This window comes from Petaurus breviceps, unplaced genomic scaffold (genome assembly GCF_028583685.1).
Source record: "Petaurus breviceps papuanus isolate PSGF00001 unplaced genomic scaffold, PetGlider_PUasm1.0 90775, whole genome shotgun sequence".
Classification (NCBI taxonomy): domain Eukaryota; kingdom Metazoa; phylum Chordata; class Mammalia; order Diprotodontia; family Petauridae; genus Petaurus; species Petaurus breviceps.
The window spans coordinates 13123283-13146831 of NW_027187342.1; the positions used below are offsets into that span (position 1 = coordinate 13123283).

At 35.9% G+C, this 23549-nt stretch overlaps 1 protein-coding gene across 3 annotated transcripts in view; it reads left to right on the forward strand.

Moving 5' to 3' along the window:
* The window catches only part of USP34 (ubiquitin specific peptidase 34), a 322401-nt gene that overhangs the window by 147024 nt on the left and 151828 nt on the right, over positions 1-23549 (forward strand). For all 3 annotated transcript variants that reach the window (XM_069069036.1, XM_069069034.1, XM_069069035.1), the window contains exons 17-21: positions 8397-8512; positions 8869-8996; positions 14718-14807; positions 18100-18195; positions 23206-23288. In XM_069069036.1, the coding sequence (XP_068925137.1) occupies positions 8397-8512; positions 8869-8996; positions 14718-14807; positions 18100-18195; positions 23206-23288 (513 nt within the window). The remainder of the gene's footprint in view (positions 1-8396; positions 8513-8868; positions 8997-14717; positions 14808-18099; positions 18196-23205; positions 23289-23549) is intronic.

Genomic DNA, 23549 nt, shown 5'->3' on the forward strand with positions numbered 1-23549 from the left:
TTAACAGTTTGGAAGAATTTTTTCAAAAGTTATTTAGTGTTTTAGTTGGGGTTTTTTTTAGGGGAGGGTTGAAATTTTGTTCTAATCTTTGACCACTTGTCATTTGGAGAATATATTCATATCTATATAGCTTTGATATCAGACATTTATGGATTTATTCATTGAAAGACTTTTTATAATCACTTTTCTGACTTAATTTATATATTAGAATGTTAAGGACCTATATTAGATATCTGTTAGGCACTTTAAAAGGCATATATATTGAAGGAAAAAGTGTTTGTACTTCAGAAGCCTAACTTAAATATTCTGTCATGGATATGAGTATATAAAAAGAATACATTGGCTTTGGGATGTTAGATATAACTTGCAATTTTGAAAAATGGTTTTGTAAAACCTATTTCAGTATCAAATATATTTATTTCCTTTCTCTTTGTTCCAATGATCTGAACCTTATTCCTGATTATTTGAAACCGACCATGACCCTGTAATAAGGAGAAAATTGCTTAGATTAGGCAGTAAATTCATTCCTAGAGATCACCCATAAATTGAGCAGTTATTAACAGAATTGTGATAATTAGAAACAAGAATTTCCCTTGCCATTATTTTTCCTATTTCTATATCTCACTTATTGGCATTTTTCTATTTGAAAAATTGCTAACTTAAAAGTTATCAATCAAAAAGCCCCAGATGGTTTTTTAGTGAATTCTACTATACATTAAAAGAATCTACTGTTACTCAAATTTTTTTTTCAAAGAAAGAAAATTCTACCAGACTTCTTCTGTAATTTGAATATGGTCTTTTTACACGGCTAGTTTTTGTCTAGGTGTTAAGTATCTGAGGCCGGAACTGAACTCGGGTCCTCCTGACTCTGGAGCTGGCGCTTTACTCGTTGCGCAACCTAGCTGCCCCAATGAATATGGTCTTAATAGCTAAGCTGTGGAGTATGGAGAGACAGGGAGTGGGGGAGAAGAGAGGAAAAAGCTATAGATCAGTATCTGTAATTAAAATTTATAAAAAATATTAGCACAGAGGCTACAACAAAATATTAAGAAGATGGTATATTGAGGTTGGATTTCTATCAGGAATTAGTTTTTTTTTTTCAATATTAGAAATATATAAAAAGAGTTAGCTACATTAATAACAAAATAGCAGAAATTACATGATACCATCAATAGATGTTGAAAAAACTTTTGACAAAGTACCATACCAATTTTTCTTGAAAACAAGGTAGAAGAATAAATGGCAAATAGTACTTTTCCAAAACCAAGGGACCAGCATTATATGTAATGGAGGAATTCTAGAAGCCTTTCTAATGAAATCATGGGTAGAAGAAAAAAATACATTATCACCACTACAATTTAATAGAGGATTACAAATGCTGTTAGCTATAGGAACAAAACAAGAAAAGGGAGGAAATAAGCATAGAAGAATAAGAAACAAAGCTGTCACTTTTATATGATTGCTGAGGTAGAGAACACTAAATGGTCAACTAAAAATTCAAATAGTAACTTCAGCATTATAGTAATACATAAAATAAACCTATATAAATCATTAGCATATCAAACAAATCTAGCAGGAAGTGATAAAAGGAGAAATTTTATTCAATATATTTACAGAAGGTATAAAATATTTTTTACACTCATTGGAACTATGTGAATATGACTACAAAAAATTCTTTGCACCAGGGGTCGGCAAATTACAGATGAACCTTAAGCAAAATTCAGGCACTTGCTTTTGTAAGGTCCATGAATTAAGAATGGTTTTTACAGAGTTTTATTTTTTAAGCTCTTATTTCTTTGTTTACATAAACTTTAATGAGTTTAGTAAGATACAATAAAACTTTATTTAAAAATGTAAAAACCATTCTTAGCCCTATGGTTGACATTGACTGGTGTTTAGTTTTTCAACTCTTGCTTCATACAAATCAAGTCCCAAATATTTGTAGAATTATAAATTAATAGCTCTTGATTAAACATTGTCAAGATAATTAAAATGATAATTCTTCCTAAGTTTATTTACTTTATTCAATGTTCTACCAATTATTATTGAAAGATTATAGAGCTAGAGAAAATGATAATATTAATCTTGAGGAATAAAAGTTCAAGAAACTCAAGAAAGTAGTGGAGGAAAATGCTGGAAAGCAGGGGCTCTAACAGTATCCTTTCTCAAACTAAAGTATAAAGTAGTAATCATCATCAAAATGTTCTAATTTTGGTTGAAAATGAGAAAGATTAATTAGTGGAACAGATTAGATAAGCATTGTATAAGAAGTAAGTGAATGTGTTCATTAATCTCAGAGATCCCAGCTACTGCTGTAGGGAATCACCATTTGACAGATATCAGTATGTGACTTTGAAATAAAACGCCACCTTCTAAATTAGAGGAGCATATAAGGAAATACTTTTCACAGCAGTGGAGGAAGGTGGGATTCGTGAGCAAGCAAGGGATAGAGTGGAGGATTGTAGAAGATTAAAATGATAATTTTCTTAACATGAAATTGAAGTGTTTTGGCATAAGCTTAATAATTACACTTAAAATGAGAAGATAAGCAATTACAGGAGCCAGGAAAATCTTTATCACAAATTTCTATGATAAAGGTCTTATATCTAGAATATAAGAAACTGCTTCAGATGTATAAGAATAATGTTAATATGTATAAGGCAGTGTTTAAGCTCTTTCAGAGGTAAAGTGCAAGCAGAACTCAGAGATGCAGGATTCTGGGCCTAGTATGAAGGCATATGAAATTTTGTTTTACAATGATAGTAATAATCCGAAGTACTTTATGATGCCCTGAAAGCTTTGTATGGACTGATGACCTATGGTGCCTCTTAGTTACTCATGCTGGTAGAGCCAGATTGATTAGTGATAAGGAGATGGGCCTAGAGAGATGGACTGATCACTTCCCTAGTGTGCTCAACAGACCATCATTAATCAGTGCTGAAGCCATTGAACATGTACAGTTACAGTCAATCCCTCTCTAGACGAACTTCGAACTGAAGAAGAGGTTTTGAATACCATTTTGGCTACTCTTGTGGGACATAGTGCTCAGTGTTGATTCGAATTCTGACAGATTTAAAAGGTGGCAGGGGTCTACTGCTCACTCAAAAGTTGATGGAAAATTTGCGGGTTATATGGCAAGAGGGAGGTTATCCACCAGGAGTTCAAGGATATCTCCATTGTCCATCTCTGTAAAATAAAGGGAAATAGGTTGTTCTGTGACAATTGTAGGGGAGTGGTAGTGGGAGATAGTTGCTAGGGCCTCCTCAATAGTTTGATCCTTCCCCTTGAAGATGATCACCTACCTGAGAGTGAGTGTGGCTTCAGAAAGGGTCGAGGAATGGTCCATATAGTGTTTGCTGCCCAACAATTCCAGGAGAAATAGCAGGAGTGGAACAGAGGTTGGTATAAACATTCATTGATCTAACCAAGGCCAATGGCTTTGATGTTCTCAGTTGAGAGGATTTGTGGAAAATCATGGCAACATTTGGTTGCCTGGAGAAGTTCCTTAGTATTTATTATTTTCATGACTGCATACTTGCATGAGTTCTGGATAATGGATAATGGTTTGGTGCTTTCCCAGTCACCAGTGGGTTGAAGTATGTGCTTGCTTCCATGCTTTTTATTTAGCATGGCATTTTCAGCAATGTTGTTGGATGGCTTCAATGAGGAAGACAACTTCATCAAGGTTATTAGCTCCTGCATTGATGGTAAATTAACTTGAAAAGGCTACTAGTCAAGACTAAAAGGCAGGGGAGAGTTGGTGCTTGACTTTTTGCCCACAGATGACTGTGCACTCAATGCAGCCTCTGTGGCTGAGACACAACAGAATATGGATCAGTTCTCTAATGTTTGTGCTAATTTTGGCCTAACAACACCAACAAAACAGCAATTTTCAACCAGCCAGTACCACACCATCTGTATGTGGAACTGTCAGTTATAACCAGTGGAGAAATTTTGAAAGCTGAGAATAAGTACACATACCTTGGCAGTATGTTTTCTAGGGATGTCCACAGAGATGATGAGATTGATGAACACATTGCCAGAGCTAGCGCAGTGTTTGGGAGGCTCTGAACTGCCATGCATTCAGACTCTACTGCAGAAAGTACAACTCTGATGGGCTGGCAGAATTTTTCAGTTGCCAAATGGGGAACTCCCACAAGGCAGTTGCTCACGTGGAGATCAAAAGAAGAGATACAAGGGGCGGCCAGGTGGCGCAGTGAGTAAGAGCATCAGCCCCGGCATCGGGAGACCCGGGATCGGTTCCAGCCTCAGATACTTGGCACCCATACAAAATAACTGGCCGTGTAACTTTGAGCAAGTTACTTAACCCCAATTACTTTAAAAAAAAAAAAGAAGAGAAAAAAGAACATTCTCAATATCTCTTAAGAATTCTGTTGTGAAACATGGGAAACACTGGCACAGGACTACACAGCATGGTGCACCCACACCAAAGAAGGCACCTTGCTTTGTGAGCAAAGCAGAATTGCAGTAATCCAAAAGGCATCTATGCTCCAAAGGTTCATATAGTTTCTTTGTGCCCATCCTGTAGTAGAGCCTTTCAAGCTTGTATTCATCTGATCACCCACAGTTAGACACCACTGTACCTTTACCCCAACATAGTGATGACATTTTGGTCCCCTTTGAGAATGAAGGACAACAAGAACAATATCCAAAATATTAGAAACTAATTATTTATCATCTCTCCTCTTCATTGTTTTTTTCCTGTTATTTTCTGTTTGGAAATGCTCATTTTATTGTGGTACAGTGGATAGAAAGCTGGACCTGGAATGTGGAAGACCTGAATTCAGATTTGGCTCCAGACTTACCTAGTTGTGTGACTCTTACTAAGTCACTTGATTAACTACTTGCCTAAGTTTTCTCTAATGTGAAATGAGGATGATAGCACCCACCTTCCATGTTCTTGTGAGGATGTTAACCTTAAAGCACTATATAAATTTTAGTTGTTTTTATTGCTGTTCTTAGTTGTAGCAACCCATGGAGCCAAGGTATTGCTACCATCAAGAAGGGCAGTTCAAATAAATTATTTTGAATAGATACTATAACCCAGAGGTGGGGAACCTCTGGTCTCAAGGCCACAAATGGCCTTCTAGGTTCTTGGGCATGGCCTTTTGACCAAGCCCAGGTTTTACAGAACAAATCCTTTTCATTAGGGCTTTTGTTCTGTGAAATTTGAATTCAGTCAGTCTTGAGGCCTCAGGTTTCCCAACCTTGCATAACCCTGTGGTCTGTATATTTGATTCATACATTTGGGCTTGGCATCAATGCTCCTTGGTAGAACTGACCCCAACAATGAATGAAACTGCTCACGGTCAAGTGAAATAATTTTGGCTTTTATAGGATCATAGATTTAAAAGTAGAAGCAACCTTAAAAAGCTGATATGGAGAAAGGTGAAGTCATTTGCTCCAGATCACTCAGTTACCATCTATCTGAAGTTGGATTGGAGGTGATCTCTTCCTTCCAAGCCAGGGCTTTATCCATTGCTCTCTATTGCTTCATAATAATCACAGCTAATATAAGCCTTTAAGGTTTGCAGTGCATTCTACAGAGGTTTTTTTTGATCTTTTGATCCTTACAGGAAACCTATAGGGAAGATAAAATTTTCACACCCCTATTTTAATATATTTTAATGAGGATGTGACCTGAGAGAACTGAAGTGATGTGGGTAGGATCATAGATCTAGGACCCTAGGAGGCAGAACTGGAACTCTGGGCTTCCTATTTCCCTAATCTCTCTACTGTATCATCTGGCTTCCTCAGCCAAGATCTTTAAAAAAAATCTGTCTATGATTTTTGCCTTTATTTCCTTTTTTCTTTTCACTCTCTTCTAGTCATTCTATGATCTGGCTTTCACCTTACCTCTCAAGTGAAACTGCCCTAAAAGTTTGCAGTGCACATACAATTGCTAAATCTGATGGCTTTTCCCCTTTTCTTATCCTTTGTGACTTCCCTGCAGCAGTCAACATTATTGAATGCTCTCTCCTCCTGGATACCCTGATCTTTGTATTTTTTGTGACACTACTCTCCTTTTATGAGTACTCCAGGTCATCTTCCATATTTGATCCCTCTGCTTGGAGTCCCTTTTCTCTCTCTATACTTACTTGTTAACAGCATCAGCTCCCATGAGTTTAGTTACCATCACTATACAGATGGTTCTTAGGACTATATGTCTTGCTCTCATTTCTTTGATCCATTCTGATGTCACGAGATGCCTATCACACATTTCTAATGAGTTGTCCAGGAGGCTTCTGAAATGTAGCATGTTCAAAACAGAAGTCATTTTCTTTACTCTGAAATGGTAATACAGTATAACCCACCTCTATTCTTTAAGGTCTTCAAAGTGCTTTACACATACTGCCTCATTTGATCGCACAACTCTACCCACTGTCTGTGGGCCTTTTTGCTCTTCTCACACATCACTTCATCTTTATCTACATGCCTTTGTAGTAGCTTTTCCTCCATCTCTTAGAATCCCTATTTTCCTGTAAGGTTCAGTTTAAGCAATGTCTTCTTCACAAAAACTTTTACTAACATCCCCTTCACTAGTAGCTATTGCTTCCTCTCCTCTCCCTCCCTACCCAGAATTATTTTGTTTGAAATTTACATGTTATTTTGTATATACCTTTGTTTATATGTTACCTCTTTTGGATTTCTTTTAAGTTCAGAAAATTAGGGACTGCCTTTGAGTCTCCAGTAGCTAGTGGAGTATCTGACCTGCTTAATGAATACTCGTTGATACATTAAATGATTACATTATGAAGGATACCATAAGAAACATTCTAAGAGAGACTATAATGGTCTAGTAAGAAAAGCAATATTGTTACAGGAAACAAAATATAAATTAAAGGGCTAGAATTTGGATTAGAAGTAAATGGAAATGGAAAGGTGTAACATTGTTCAAGAGTTGAAGAAGAAGAATGAACATGGGAATATGAAGAATATCAAGAGAAGAATTAAAGGGTTATAAAATTGGAATTTTTTTAGTGCTATATATCAAAATGTCTTCTATTATTATCATTCCATAATCACCAATTTAGGTGAGAGATTGTGAAGGAATGCCGAGGATAAGTTAGGAAAACTTTAAGTTGAGCCAGGATGGCTCTTGTACATTTTAAGCATGTTCAGGTTTGGAGAGAGTCCTTAATAGTGCCATATTAGATTTTGAAGAATTAGGCAACCTAAGATTGAATTGATACATGTTGATACTGACAACAAGATAGTATATTGTTATCCCCCCTTCACTTTCTCACTATGATTACAATTTTCTGTCTCACATGGTGGGGAAGACAGAATAAGCTAATATTGCTGTAGAAAGGTATTTGTGGGGAATTTTCCTAACACTTTTTTTTAAATTTGTTTTTTTTCCAGTTACATGTAAAAAAATTTTTAACATTTGTTTCTAAAATTTTGAGTTCTATATTCTCTCTCTCCCTGTTCCCTCCTCTCTCATTGAGAAGGCGGACAATTTGATAAAGGTTGTACATGCTAACACTTTTATGAAGTGTTTTTTAAATGATTTTTAAGAGTTACTTATATGGTATGTAGTATTTCAAAACATAGGTGTGTTTGAAAAGAGGCATTAATGTTTAGTGTGTTTGATTTTTTTAAAGGTTTGTTTCTATAGTAGTATTAATAGAAATCTGAGTGTTTGTAAATAGAATTCTGTTTTAGTGTGATAGAAATCTAAGTTATGTGGACTTAAAAATTATTAGAATGGTCTATAGTTTTGAATGAGTGTAACAATATTGCATCGTATTTTTAGACCTGTTCCTGGCTGAAGAACAGTAAGATGACAAAGGTAGTGTTTACAAGGTAGAAAGGCAGAATGGCACACTGAACAGAGCAGTGACCTGAGAGTCAGGAAAATGACTTGGATTCTAACCTTGTCTTGGCTCTTGTGTGTCCCTAGGCAAGTCACTGAACATTTCAGTGCTCCTTGCTGGGCTTTTAGACTATCTGTTGCAGAGCAGTTGCTAGTCTGTATTAGTAAAGCAACTTTTACTGGAAAAGTTTTTTCCAGAAATAAAGTTTTTCTCTGGAGTTTCCTTACACAGGTTCAGTCCAAAAATGGAAAAAGATATAAAATCACTTTAGATTGAAACCTTCTTACATTTCTTTGCCCTCTTTTCTTTTCTTATTAGGTGACATTCTCCTATAGAAAAACTTAAATGCATTTGTGAGAGTAAAGCTTAGAGATTAAAAACAGTATTGTTTTTAATACAGAAAAATTTTATTTTTAAAAACTGCTTCTTGAGGAGGAATTTTTATTTTTAAAATTTGGGTTCTTCAGATTCATTAACTTAATAAGTTAAATGGAAATATAGCTAAATTTAGTCAGCTTATACTCAGCAATTACATTTCTTATTTTGTCCTCACAGGCCCAGCAGTTCATAAACATCAGTACAATAGCAACGCTGTTACAGACATTAATTTGGATAATGTTTGCAAGAAAGGAAATACTTTGTTGTGGGATTTAGTCCAAGATGAAGATGCAGTAAGTTAATTTATGGAACTAAATAACAGTATACATATATTGGGCTACTCACTATTGAAAGTGGAATGATCATTCTCTCATTCTGAGAAGCTTCAAAAGTGAAGTTTTGATCAGTTTGTTCTGCCACATCAATTCGTTGATTTTTAGTAAATATCTTTGCAAATAAGAGATTAATATTGAACCCCAGAGCCTTTACTAAGAGAGGGGAATGAAGGGAAACGTATACTTGGAGAAGATAAAAATCCTAACATGATAGTAAACCATGGAAAGTACTGTGGCAAGGGATTTTTTTGGCCACCAGTGTGAATAAGATATTAATTTGAAGATTGATAATAATTTATTTTATTTTATTATAGATTCATCTCTCAGAAGGTTTAATAAACGAGGCAGAGAAACTTCTTTGCTCCTTAGTGTGCTGGTTTACAGATCGACAGATCCGAATGAGATTCATTGAAGGCTGTCTAGAAAATTTAGCAAACAACAGGTAAATAGGAATTTAAAATATTTTGGTTAGAAAATATGTATAGGATATAATGTGTTGTAGCCATTAGAAAGCTAGCCTTTAAATAAGGAAGTGGTTTAAATGCTGCCTCTGACACATCCTAGCTGTGTGACATTTATTTTCTCAGTGCTCAGCCTATACAACCCTCTTAAGACCCTATATTCAGGGATTGATTGGTAGAGGTTGTTGCTGACCCCAGGTTTTTCCTATATCTTGTAATAACATTCAGTTCCAGTCCCTAGGTCAGCTGTTCTGTTGAAATGATAGATTATATCCCATAATACGGTATTATATGAAAATTGAACTTATTTCTTTTGGAAATGGGAAGGATAGTCTAGACCTGCGATTTCCTTCCTTCTGTGTAAGAAACTCTTGTTGTGGAAGTGCCTTTCACCTATGGAGATCAATAATTCATCTAGAATTAATCATTTTAGATACCTAAAGTACTGAAAATTTAAGGCACTGGTTTATGAGCAGATAGCTAGAATTTGTCAGAGGAAGGACTTGAAACTATGTCTTTGTCACTCCCAAGTGTCACTCCATGCTTTGAGGCCTCACTATAATTTTAGTTTTCATTGTAATTGTTCTATTACAACTTTGTTATCAACAACAAAATTTCCTTAATTCCATAATTAATTTCTTTTTCAGATTCCCTTGTTAGTTTTCTGTCATTACAGCAGGAAGAAATGTTACTGTATTCTTTTTGATTCTAACATATTTGTGGGAACAGAATTCTGGTGTTTTGGTTTTTGTTTTTAAAAACATCATTTGAACTTTTCAAATGTAAGGTAGGCTAAATAAAAAATAAAAATTAGGTTGGAATGTGTCTTAAATGTTTATGATAACCCCTGCATTCTGTTGCATGTATAGATTTAGTTTTTGTCCAGGCTAATAGTATATAAGACATTCAAATAATCATCTGTGGTCCTTAAAACAGTACCTCGTCCTAGTTATCACTTGTATTTAGATACGAACCATGAGATTCTTGCTTTTTCAGTTTGTGGTTTCCCTTGGAATCTTCTCTTTTGATGATTTTGTTCTGTTTCTTGGCATAGTATAATTATATTTGACTAAATGTTGACAGTTCAATTACTATAGTCATAAATAGGGGAACTTATTTGACATCTGGCAAGAACTGGTAGACATTTCTAATTAAGCAGTTTGTTTGGCTACTTTGATATTTGTTTTAATACTACTGTATGTAGAAGTCTTGCATTTATGTTAAATGTTCCACTTTTAGCCCTTTCAGGTACTTATTAGTTTAAAAGGTAACTCCTACAAGTTTCTTTTTGTTCATAGCTAAATGACTGTTTTAGAGTTTCATTTATAAATCACTTACTTTTGTCTTTGCAATTCAAGAACTTTTCTAAAATTGTGAAACTTATCATTACTTTTGAAAATTTATCTGCGGTGAAAAGTTCTCAGCCAAAGATTTTCAGTTCAACTTTGTCTTTGAGGATTTTCAACATTTCTCTAATTTTTTTAAACTGTCATTTTATGGTGAGCAAATTATTTTCTATTTAGTGATTTGCTGTTTTTTAATCTAAAATCTACCTTTATTACTCTTCTTTCTTTGCACAAATTGCTCATACTTTAAGTTTTCAAAGGTCTCTGTGATACATTAATCTTTACTGCTGTAATTTTGTAGCATTTATCCATCCTTTTGAAAAGACCTAGTTAATTAAATGAGAAAGTCTGTATTTTTTTTCTATATGAAGAGTTTTATTACCTTCTTCCAGATTGCCATCCAAAAACCTGAGTATTGTTTATAAGCAAAATACTACATTTGAAACACTGTTTAAGAAACATTTGTCATTCTGTATTCTAATAAATTTTCAATAAGATATTTTTCTGTGATATAAAGGCGTCAAAAGCCACGAGATGTTTAATGTAACATAATTATCTTAATTATCTGCTTAAATCAGTTTAGTTCCTGTTCTTCATAAGATTCAAGACCATTATTGAAATTATAATTTGGTATTTGTTATAGTATATTATAATTGTAATCAAGAATATTTGAGACAAAGTACACAATATTTAATTTCATAAAATCAGTTCACAAATTGATAGTATTGTACTTGAACTAATTTTATTCCTATGTTATTAGTATTTACCAAGGTGCAATTGTATACTTTTTACTTAAACATACTAGACTAAGCTTTCATGAAATATAAATCTTGGTCTGATATGTACCATGTATATCATCACTTGGATTTTGAAAAATAATTATAGTTAGGAGAATTTATTAAAATTGTTTCCTCGGGGGGGTGGAGTCAAGATGGCAGAGTAGAAACAGGACCTCTGCGGGGCTCCAGCTTCCACTTTCCCCAATTCATGTAAAAGGGGACTCTGAACAAATTCTGGAGCTACAGAACCCACAAAATGACACAGAGAAGCTAACATCCTGCTCAGGACAGCCCGGCAGGATTATAGGAATCGGCCAGCACAGCACTCTGAGAGCCGAGTCCAGGCCCACGTGAGTCAGAGGTTTTAGCCCCAGGGCGGGCCTGACCCTACCACCAGCTGGAGGGTCTCCAGATCACCAGGAGCTGTGGCTATTTCCAGATTTAACAACACATAGATGCTAAGGACAAAGTGAGAGGTCAGTGCAGTGTGGACTTTGGGAGCAGTAGTTGGGAGTGCATCAGCAGAAGGGGGCAAAAGCCGCTTTGTCACCTTGGTGTAGCCGGTGCCATGTTGCAGCTTCATCTCCTGACCTGCAGATTGTAGGGGGATGTAATAGTAATGGCATTTAAAGATTCCCCTGTATTGGCTTGGTTTTTGGTTTGATTGTGTTAAAACCCAGAGCTTGTTAATCCCACTTGTGGGATGGACTTGTTGACGTGAAAAGAGAGTGCTGAACTGGGAGGAGCTGGTGACGATTTGGAGAGATTTGGAGAGACACAAGAGAGAGGCAGAAGAACTTTTTGGAAGCAGCACCTTTGGAGGCAGAGAGAGACTGAGAGGATTGCTGAGGGCCACCTTGAATTGCCCAGGACTTTTGAGACCTGCCACCCAGAGCTGCCAAGGACTGAGGAGACATGGCTGTTATGCTGGTACTTTGTCTGTTTTGATGTTGTTTTGCCAGATTTGTCCACTGGTGAAAGACAGTCCTGTTGTTGCAGAAGTTCTGGAACCTGGCTGTTGGTTAAGAGCTCCTGAGACTGTTCTGCAGACAGAGAGTGAATACTGTCCATTGGTGAAGGACAGTGCTGTTGTTGCAGGAGTCTGGGAACCTTTCTGATGGTTCAGAGCTACTGAGACTGTTGTGCAGACAGAGAGTGAATACTGTCTACTGGTGAAGGACAGTGCTGTTGTTGCAGAATTCTTGGAACCTTGCTGTTGGTGGAGGGGTAGTTGCTCTTGCTTTAACCTGCTAGGATCTGGATTACAGTCTAGGGTGGAGGTCCTGGGGTGTGTGACCAGCTTGCCAGAGTGTGTGGAGGCTTCAGAGAGGGCACCCAACTAATACCTTCGGCAGCTGAGAAAACCCAAGCATTTGGGATGAAGCTTCCCTGTCTGGTGGCAGAGTCCTGCTGTGGCAAAAAGCCCAGGGGTCAAGTGATTGAGGGGCTGCATGACCAGGCAAAGGAAACAAAGCAAGCTGAAGAATCCAACATTAGACTCCTGTTTTGGGGACAAAAAGGATCAAAGCATGGAACAAGAGGAAGACAGTGAAGTCAGAACTCCTGCACCAAAAGCTTCAAAGGAAAATACGAGCTGGTTACTGGCCATAGAGGACCTTAAGAAGGAGATAAGAGAAGTGGAAGAAAAACTGGGAAGAGAAATGAGAATGATGCAAGAAAATTATGAGAGTCAACAGCCTGACTGAGGAAAATCATACCTTAAAAAACAGACTAACTCAAATGGCAAAAGAGGCTGAAAAAGGCAATGAGGAGAAAAATGCCTTAAAACGTCAAATTTGCCAGATGGAAAAAGAATCTCAAAAGCTCACTGAGGAGAATCATTCTCTCAGATTTAGAATGGACTAAAGGGAAGCTAGTGCCATTAAGAGAAATCAAGATGCTCTTAAAGAGATCCAAACAAATGAAAGAATAGAAGGCAATGTGAAATATCTCATGGGAAAAACCCCTGACCTGGAAAATAGATCCAGGAGTGATAATTTAAAAATTATTGGACTACTTGAAAGCCATGATCAAAGAAAGAACCTAGAAATCATCCTCCAAGAAATTCTCAAGGAAAATTGCCCTGATGTTTTAGACCCAGAGGGCAAAATAGAGGTTGAAAAGTGTCCACCGAACACCTCCTGAAAAAGATCCTAAAAAGAAAACTAGGAATATTATAGCCAGGTTCTGGAATTCGCAGATCAAGGAGAGAATATTCCAAGCAGCCAGGAAGAAACAAATTGAATATTGTGGAAACACAATCAGGATAACCCAGGATCTGGCAGCTTCTACACTGAAGGATCGAAGGGCTTGTTGTATGATATTCTGGAGGGCCAAGGAGCTGGGATTAAAACCAAGAATTACCCACCCAGCAAAACTGAGTATCATGTTGCAGGGGAAAATATGGTCATTCAGTGGAATAGAGAACTTTCAAGCATTCTTGCTGAAAAAACCAGAGTTGAATAGAAAATTTGACATTCAGATACAAGAGCAAGAGAAGCTAGAGAAGATAAATAGGGAAAAGAAATCATAAGGGACTTATCAAAGTTGAACTATTTACATTCCTACATGAAAAAACTATAATTGAAACTGATGAAACTTTTCTCAGTATGAAAATAGTTGAAGGGAATATATATATATGGCTATATCGGAGGGTATACAGGTATATGAATACATATGTGAATGTGTGTGTATATGTTTACAGGTATACATAGATAGAGGACACAGGTCCAATTTAATAGGAAGGGATGATACTTAAAAGTTGAAATTAAGAGGTGAGAGAGGAATATAATGAGAGGAGATGGAGAGAGACAGAATGGGGTAAACTATCTCATATAGAAAAGGCAAAGGAAAATGGTTACAATGGAGGGGAAGAATAGGAAGGCAAAAGAGAATGGGTGAGCCTTATTCTCATTGAATTTGGCTCGGGGAGGGAATAAAATACACACTAAATAGGGTATCTCACCCTATAGGAGAGTAGGGATAAGGGGATGAGAGGGAAGATGATGGAAGGGAGGGCAAGCTGGGGGGGAGGGAAGTTGGAAGCACCCACTTTTGAAAAGGGACGGGATCAAAGTGGAGAATAGAACAAGTGGGAGGTGGGATAGGAGGGAGGGAAATATAGTCAGTCTTTTACAATATATCTACCATGTTAATGTTTTGCATAAGCTACACATGTACAACTTATACTGAACTGCTTATCTTCACAGTAAGGGTGGGTGACAAGGGAGGAAGGGAATGAATCTGGAATTCAAAGTTTTAAAATCAAATGTTTAAAATTATATATACATACATTGTTATTAATACTATTTTACATGTAATTGGGAAATAAGATATACAGGCACTGGGGCATAGAGATCCACCATGCCCTACTGTAAAAGTTGAAGGGGGTATGGGAGAGAGCAGATTGGAGGAGAGGATAAGCTATGGGATTGCTATTTTGCGGTGGTGGGTAGGGGAAAAACGGGGAGAAAATTTGTAACTCAAAATCTGGCGGAAATGAATGATGTAAATCAGAAGTTAATAAAGCATTTGAAAAATGAAAAAAAAATAAAATTGTTTCCTCTATCCTTTTCAGATCGGTAGTAGTCTCACTTCGTCTTCTTCCAAAATTGTTTGGTACTTTTCAGCAATTTGGGAGCAGTTATGATACACATTGGATTACAATGTAAGTAAATACAGGATATTTATGTATTAATAAATTGTTAATGCTAAAGTGGACTTTTGAGATCCAGTCGGTGCACAAAATAAGAAACTGAGGTACTGAAAATTTGTTTTCCCAACATTATTTTCTGTTAGTGGTAGAACCAGGATTAGAATTGATGTCTCCTTACCCTCAAGTTCTGTTGTTGAAATTAATGCTCTCCAGATCAACCTTATTGGCCTTCTTGCCATTCTTCACTTAGGACGTCTAGCTCCCATTTCTGTGATTTTTGTGTTGGCTTCTTCCCTTATCTGGATTGCTCTCCCTCCTCAGTTTTATTTCTTAGAATCTCTAACTTTCTTCAAGTCTCAAACAGCTCCTTTCTTTGTTTCTCTCAGGTTTTCCTTAAGGTCCACCTGTTCTGTGTTGTGTGTACCTACTCCTGTATATTCTTTTTCTTCCATTAGATTTTAGGCTTCTTGTGGGGAGTAATTGTTTTCCTCTTAATCATCAGTGCTTAGTATAGTGGGTGGCATATAGTAAAGGCTTAATAAATGCTTTTTGATTTATTTTTTTTTACTTTTACATAATATAAAGTTTAAAAAGCACTTCACATATGTTTTCTCTAAAATGTATCACCCTTGTCTATATCATCATTCTATACTTATTGTATGACAGGATAAAATAGTTGTGAGACCACCAGGTTTTGGTTATCATTAGTGAAGAATCTCTACTATCTATCATTTAAAATGTTTTTGTTTAATTTAAAGTCATTCTAACCTTGCTACATCCTCTTTTCTGACATTTGCACCACTTTGGTCCTGGCCTGGCTGTCCTCCATTCAGCCTTCAAAAATAATCTCCTGAAATCACAGGTCTGACCATGAATTTGTTACTTAGTAAAAACACCAGTAGCTCCTTACCACCTCTAGGATAAATATCAAATTCTCTTCGGTGTTGAAAAAAACCCTTATCACATGCCCTGTCTCCTTTTTAAGTGAAGGATAGAGTGAAATGATGAGAAATTTGTTGCAGGCAGACCATTGAGCAGGCTACTGCAGTAAGTGAAAGGAGGGATGAGAGTCTACACTGGAGTGTTGGCAGTATCAGAGGAGAAAACGGTGTATTTGAGAGATATTTTTATAATTCCTGTCTGTCTTAGCACAGCTGAAGCTCATAAAATTCTTTAAATACAAGAACTTCTGTTATATTACAGGGCTCAATATAGTTTCTCTATTTTTAATCTTGAAAACAATAGAGTGATTTATTGGATTACTATCTTCATATCTAAGTCTACACATATGCCTAATTACTAACCAAAGTTTGTTGGATAATTTTGATACGTCTACATACAGCTTATGTGAGTATAGACATTATTTAAATTGGCAGTCTTAGCTAGATTTTGTCAGTTTATGCATTAAATAATTTAGTGCCCAAATGCTTAATTATGATCAGTAATGATCATTTTCAGTAGCTTCAGCACATAACAATTAATTACTGTTTTCTTTATCCCTGTGCTAGATTTAGCAGTGCCAAATAATAATGACTGGCACCTAAAAGCTATTTGCTATATAAGTGTTAGATATTGAAAACTAAGAAGGCTATCTAGAGTTTTAAAGAGTCAATGGAGAATAAAAGTTTCTCCAAGGAATATAAATCTTAATTAAATTCAACAAAAAAAATTATTAAGTGTAGACTATATTCACGCAGTAGATTGTCAGATGTCTTAGGGATGACAGACAAAAAAAATGTCTTTACTCACATGTATATAAGAAAAACGGTCTGGGTGGTGGTGGGAGTTGGGGAAGGGAAGGTTCATCATGAAAGGCTTCATGGAGTGGTAAGATTTGAACAGAAATATATGATTCTGGACTTGGGATGAATTACACGAAGGAATAGAAACAAAAAATGTCAAATTCTCAAAACATTTGATGAACACGTAAGATTTGGAAGTGTACTAGTATGAAATGAAAGCCAAAAATTAAATGGTAGCCAGTTTGTGTATAGCCTGAAATGCCATCCTGAGAAATTTTTATTTTTTTCTTAGAAGTTCCATTGAAATTTTTTCAGTGTAGAATTTGCATAATCAAACCTGTGCCTTAGGAAGATTATTTTGGCATGTACCTGAGAGATGGATTAAAAAACATAGAGACTGAAGTCACAGAGATCAATTAGGAGGCCATAAAGTAGTCCAGACAAGGTGGTAATGTCGGGGAGGGGGGTGCAGTGAATGAGAGAATACAGATAGAAGAGAGAAGATGTAAGAGAGTATGTGGAGGTAGAATTGATGAAACATGGCATTTGATAGAATAGTCGAATTGACTACAAGAGAGTAGGATGACAGGTTATGAGTCTGGGTGAATGATGTGATGTTGGTACTCCTAACAACAAAGAGGCACATCAGGAGTTGATTTAGGGTGGAAAATCATGAGTTCCATTTTGGACATGATGAATTAAAGATGTCTAAAGAGCATTTTGTAAAAGCTAAGTTGAAGTCAGTGGATGGTATATAATTTATTCTGAATAAATTAAGACTGGATATATTCTGAGCAGTCCTGTAGAAATGATAGTTGGATTCACGTAGAACTAATGAGATCTCTGAGAAGAAATATAGGCTAGAACCAGAGACCTGGGAAGTACTCATTCTAGTGGGTGTAAAATATTGATAATGATCCAAGAAAGACTGTTGAGGCAGATTAATTGTCCTGGTGGAAGGAAAACCAGGAGAGAATAGTATCAAAGAAGCCAAGGGCAGATATGATATCAAAGAGGAAGGTATGGTTTATAGTATGAAAAGTTAAAGAGAAGTCAAACAGTGTGAAGACTGTGATTTATCAATTAGTAGATCTTTGGTGAACTTGTTGAACAATTTAAGTGATGTCATAGGGTTGAAAACAGTACTTACAGTGATTTGCTACCAAATGGAAATAATGAATGAAGAAAGGTGCATATAGTCTTTTGGCAAAAAAAAACCCCATAGGATTATAGGTATGATCAATTGAAAATTTATAATGGATAAGTTTCTCGAGAAAAATGGAGATCTTCTTTAGTAATACAATTAGCGTGGCTTGGTCTTACCGCAAGGACCACCTCTTTTCTCAGACAGGAATGAAGGAGACTAAGTAGATGATAGATACAGAAACTTTGAGATGTGGAGCAGGAGAGGAGAAATAAATCTTCAAAGATTAACCAAATATTTAAATTCTTGATAGTTTGCAGAGTAGAGGTTGTATTTTAAACTTTTTAATGTATTTAATATGTTAGTTATCACAAAAAAAATAAAATTACCCTTTCCTTTTTTTTCTTAATTGTACCAGGTGGGCAGAAAAAGAATTAAACATGATGAAGCTTTTTTTTGATAATTTGGTACACTACATTCAAGCTGTAAGAGAAGGGAGACATAAACATGCCCTGTAAGTATATGTAGTATTTTACTTAATTATATGAACTTATAAACATATAAATCAGCTCTTTTCCCAGGCTTCTTTCTTTCTTTTTTTTTTTTTTTGTTGTTGCTATTTTGTGATATTTCTTTGGCTATTTCATTTGGAAAAAAGATTTATTAATCTTGTCAATACAAATGAAATGTGTAAGAAAACTTTTAAAAGAAGTTGTTCATTTTAAAGGCTTTTAAGGTGTTATTCTTGCATTGCTTAAAATTTTGCTATGACTTTCAGTTTCTGTTTTAATTTTAAGAGTAATTGGTAGTATTCAGACATTATATCTGAATTGCAGAATTCATTATATCCATTGTTGCATACATTGAGCCTTGACTTGTGTACGATTTCTGAGGTTATCTAATTCAACTCATTTTACACGTGAAGAAACTGAGTCCCAGGGGGGCTCTTAAAAGATCATCTCAATAAACTCCATCTTATACTTTGGGAAATTGAGGCAAAAAAATAACATGTAAAGATCCCACAGCTTAGAAATCTTGTTATTTCAAAATAAGTATTCTGTTTTTAAAATCATTTGGAAATATTCTTTTATTATATTTCCAGTCCTCTAATTAAGATAATGTGTTAAGGGAAAAGAGCTAGTTTGCACAGTAGATAGAGCATTGGATTTGTAGTATGGAATATACCGCCTCAGATAAGGTTTTTTTTTTTTTTGGAAGGGCAGTTGGAGTTAAGTGACTTGCCCAAGATCATGTGGCTACTAAGTGTTAAGTGTCTGAGGCCGGATTTGAACTCAGGTCCTCCTGACTCCAGGGCCAGTGCCACCTATTTTACTGCACCACCTAGCCACCTCTGCCTCAGACACTTATAAGCCATGAGACCCAAGAGCACGTCACTTCACCTCCTTGTTTCAGTTTACTCAGGTCAGAAGGGAGGGGGGTGATAACAGTAGCATCTACCTACTTGTGTTGTAAGGAATAAGTAAGAGAAGTGAGAGAAGAATTATAAAGCACTTTGAGACAGTGTCTGGTTCATAGGAAAAGCTATATAATTGTTTTTGTTATTATTATATAAATTCCTTACATAGATTTTTTTTTTTTAAACAATTGGGGTTAAGTAACTTGCTCAAGGTTACATGGCCAGTTATTTCTGGGTGTGGTGCTAAGTGTCTGAGCCTGGATTCGATTCCCCAGGTCATCCTCACACTGGGGCCTGTGCTCTTACTCGCTGTGCTACCTGGCCGCCCCCCTTACATAGATTTTGAATTGGTTTAAGAATTGGTGAAAAGCACATATTATGGTTTTGTTTATTTTTATTATTTTATAATTAACAAAGGATTAAATTTTTCCTTTAACATCTATACACATAATGAAAGGAAAAAGATATTGAACTACTCTGTTAATTTTCCAACTATTCTAGTAAGCAGTTTGGAATTATGCACAAAAAGTTGGTAAACAGTGAATGCCATTTGACTTAGTTCTACCACTACCAGGCACATTTAAATATATAGCCATGTTTAGGAAATCAAGGGTAACCTTGAAAACATCATTTAGCCATAACTATATCAAAGCTAATTTGACAATGTATTTGATTTTTTCTATTTTAAATGTCTCCAGGAATGCTAGATTTCATGGACTCACTGGTTAATGTATTTTAACAGGTTTTTTAAAAATTGAAATTGTATTTTTAAAAAATTATTTAATTTAAAAACTTAAGGATTTCTAGCCTTTTAGTTATATTTAGTGTGAAATAAAGTATTTTGTTTTTTTTACTATTTACAGTGTAAATTTATAATTTACATTGGTGTAGAAAATAGCAATATTAATTTTAGTTCTTAAGTTTAAATAGGTTGTGCTTGAAAGGACTTGAAAGGCCATCTACTACATTTCCTGAGGTGTTGGGTATTCAAGGCAGATAATGTACCTCTGATTTAAGGGTTTCCTAGCCCATTTCTGTGCTGCTCATTCACCTTTAGTGTCTGTCTGATTTCACCTGTGACTCTGAGAAGCTATAGCATGCACAGAAACTATACCCCAATAAACTATTTTGGCAAATAGCCTAAACTCAGTTCGAGAGTGACCAAAGGTGTCTCAAATCCATTAGTGAGTTGGGGAGGTGTCTACCCCAAGCATGTGAAGACTTCCCCTAACAGAGTGGGCATATGAAAGCAGTTTGTTCCGGTGGGCATGAAGGCAGTTAAAGCAGGTGCTATGGAATGCTTAGAACTTGTTTAGACACTGAAGATGCCAAGATCATCCCACTGCATCCCAAGCCATTACCAGTTGTCTTGTCTTTTGTCTTGCCACTGGACTTTGATGACTCTGGAAGAGAAAATGAGGTCAATGACTTTGTGGAACTCTGCCTCACTTAAATCCAACTTATGTGTGAGTCAAAAGACATCATTCATACTGTGTTACCATTTTTACTTAACTCAGTCCTGTGCTAACAGAAAAGTGACAGAATAACAAACGTGGATACACTGGGAGCAGTATATACAGGGTCACACCCCTGCACACAGGTAACTCAGGCAATAGGGTTGTCTTCATACTGGAGTGAAGTAGCATGGGATTCAGCAGCCTTCTGGATGTCTGAGCAGCCTTTTAAAAAGACTGCACTGCTCACCTCCTGGTATGAGGAGTAAGCTAGAAAAGGTTCTTTATAAGTTGCTTCACCCAACCTTGGCCTGCTTGCCATGGCAGGCAGGGATCCTACCCTGCAGTCAAAACACAAATAAATTAGGAAAACTTTTTTGAAGATGATTCTAGTCATGATCAGTACATGTCATATGCGTGTATACTTATGGAAGACATGAAATCTCTTAGACCTGAAAGACAAAAAGTCCTTGTAAGAGAAGTCAGCAGGTAACACATTCAAATAGCAACCCTGGGTCAAACAAGGCTGGCAAATGAAGGGCAGCCTTCTGAAGTATGAGCTGGATACATGTTTTTCTGGAGTGGCCACAGTGATAGGCTTTGCAATCAAACCTAATCTAGTCAACAGCCTTGTATACCTACCAAAAGGAGTAAATGACAGACTCATGACAATGTGATTGCCTCTTGTAAGAAGATGGCATGCAGTCACTATCATTGTGTATGCACCTGCCATGACAAAATGTCAAAGAAAAATTTTGTGAAGACCTGGAGACTCTCATCATCAATGGGCAGAAGAGGACAAGTTTATTATTTTGGGTACCTTAATTTTCAGCAGATTAGAGCACTTCTCCAAGAGTGAAGAGTTTACTGCTAACTTGGAGGGAGAACTGAGCCAACACAAAGTTGGCAACAGTGGAGCAGAAAAGAGATCTCAGAGATTTGGTGTACAGCACTGCATTTACTCATCTGAGCCAGAACACTTGCAAACATCAAGACTTGGTGTGATAAAAATGATGGTGAAATTCAGAAGGTACTAAATAAAATAATGTGAACTCCACAGAGTTTACCAGCATTTAATTTCCATCAAAAGTAAAGTACAAGCAGAACTTAGAGAGATGCAGGATTCTTGGCTTAGTATGAAGGCAGATAAAGTTCGATTTTGCAGTGATAGTAACAATCCAAAGCACTTTGATGTTGTATTGAAGGCTATTTGTGGACTAAAGACTATGTGCCTTTCAGTTACTCATGCTGTTGGTGCCAGATTGATTAGTGAAAAGGACAAGATTCTAGAGAAATTGGCTGAACATTTCCATAGCATTCTCAACAGACCATCATCAATCAGTGCTGAAGCCATTGAGTTTATATCTCAGCTTGAAGTCATTCCTTCTCTAGCTGAACTTCTAACTGAAAAATAGATTATGAATGCCATTTGGCTTCTCTCGTGTGGCAAAGTGCTTAGTACTGATACCATTCCTATTAAGATGTACAAGGCAAGGGTCGGGGTCCATTGTTCACTCAAAAGTTGATGAAAATTTTTCGGGTTATATGGAAAGAGGAGGTTATCTATCCCCTAGGAGTTCAAGGATGCCTCCGTTGTCCATCTTCATAAAGAAAAAGGAAGTAAGTTGTCCTGTGACAGTCATGGGGGTTTGGGGGATGGGGGTGGGTCTCTCTTAGTCATTTCTAGCAAGTCCTCCTTAATAGGCTGATCTTTCACCTGGACGATGGTCACCTACTTCAGATCCAGTGTGGCTTTAGAAAGGGCCAAGGAATAGTACATATGATGTCTAGTACCACTTTTAAGACTTATTTAAATTTTTTTATATTTATATTCAGCAAAACAAGTATAACCTTGTGCAGGTCATTCAATTTATTGTCCTAACAATGAAGACATTATCTAAATAATTATAAAATAAAGGCATTGTAAGCTTAATTAATTCTATTTATATTTGGTGTGAAATAAATTCCTTTACATTAGTTTAGAAAAGAGCAGTATCCGTTTGTATTTCATAGGCTGAAAAATTTCTCATGTAAAAGGAACTGAGAGATCATCCAATAGATACCCTCCCTTATTTAACAGATAAGGGAGCTGAGGACCATGAAATTTTAATAACTTGACCATGGTCACAGAGTTGTAAGTATCAGAGGCTAGAGCTGAAACCATGTCCTCTGACTTCTAGAACCTGTCCTTTCCACTGTACTGCATTGCTTTATTGAATATACAGATCAAGTGATTAGCTTTTACTTTCATCAGTATAGCTCTTCTGTTCTGAGAAATGTTATCATTATTAAGATTTTAATGCATACAATGTTATTCCTTTTTTTGACACTTTAGACTTTCATCTCATAATGACACTTCATCTCTATTTTTCTTAAGTTCTTATGTAATTTGGAAGTTTTTATTTTCCTTGTGTAAGTTTGGAGAGCATCTTTAACAAAATTGAAATAAATTTTAAACTAAAATTTTGTTTTATTAATATATAATGCTTGCCTTTAATACCTTAAAACAAAAGTGTATTATTTTGTTTTTCTGAATCTATTTTCTATATATGAAGTTTAATTGGATAGTATAAGCATTTTAAAACTGTTATTTCCTAAAAAGTTTGACATAAAGGATTTAAAAATTATCTTAATGATTTTTTTTTAAATGTAGGTACAGTCATAGCGCAGAGGTTCAAGTTCGACTTCAGTTCTTGACATGTGTTTTTTCCACTCTTGGATCACCAGATCATTTTAGTAAGTCTTTAATTAGAAGATGCTTTAATTCATATTTGATCTCTTAACCTTACAGTAGAATTTTTTGTCTTTTGCACTTCCTTTTCAATGTTTGAAATAATTTTAGCATGTTACTGGGGCTTGGGAGAATTTAATTTTTGTTGTTTTTTGAAAAACAAAACCTTTTTTTTTTTTAGGTCTAAATTTTCCCTTTCTTCTACCTCCTTCTTCCCACTTCTCTTCCTGATGAGAACACAAGAAAAACAAAACTTATTGCAAATA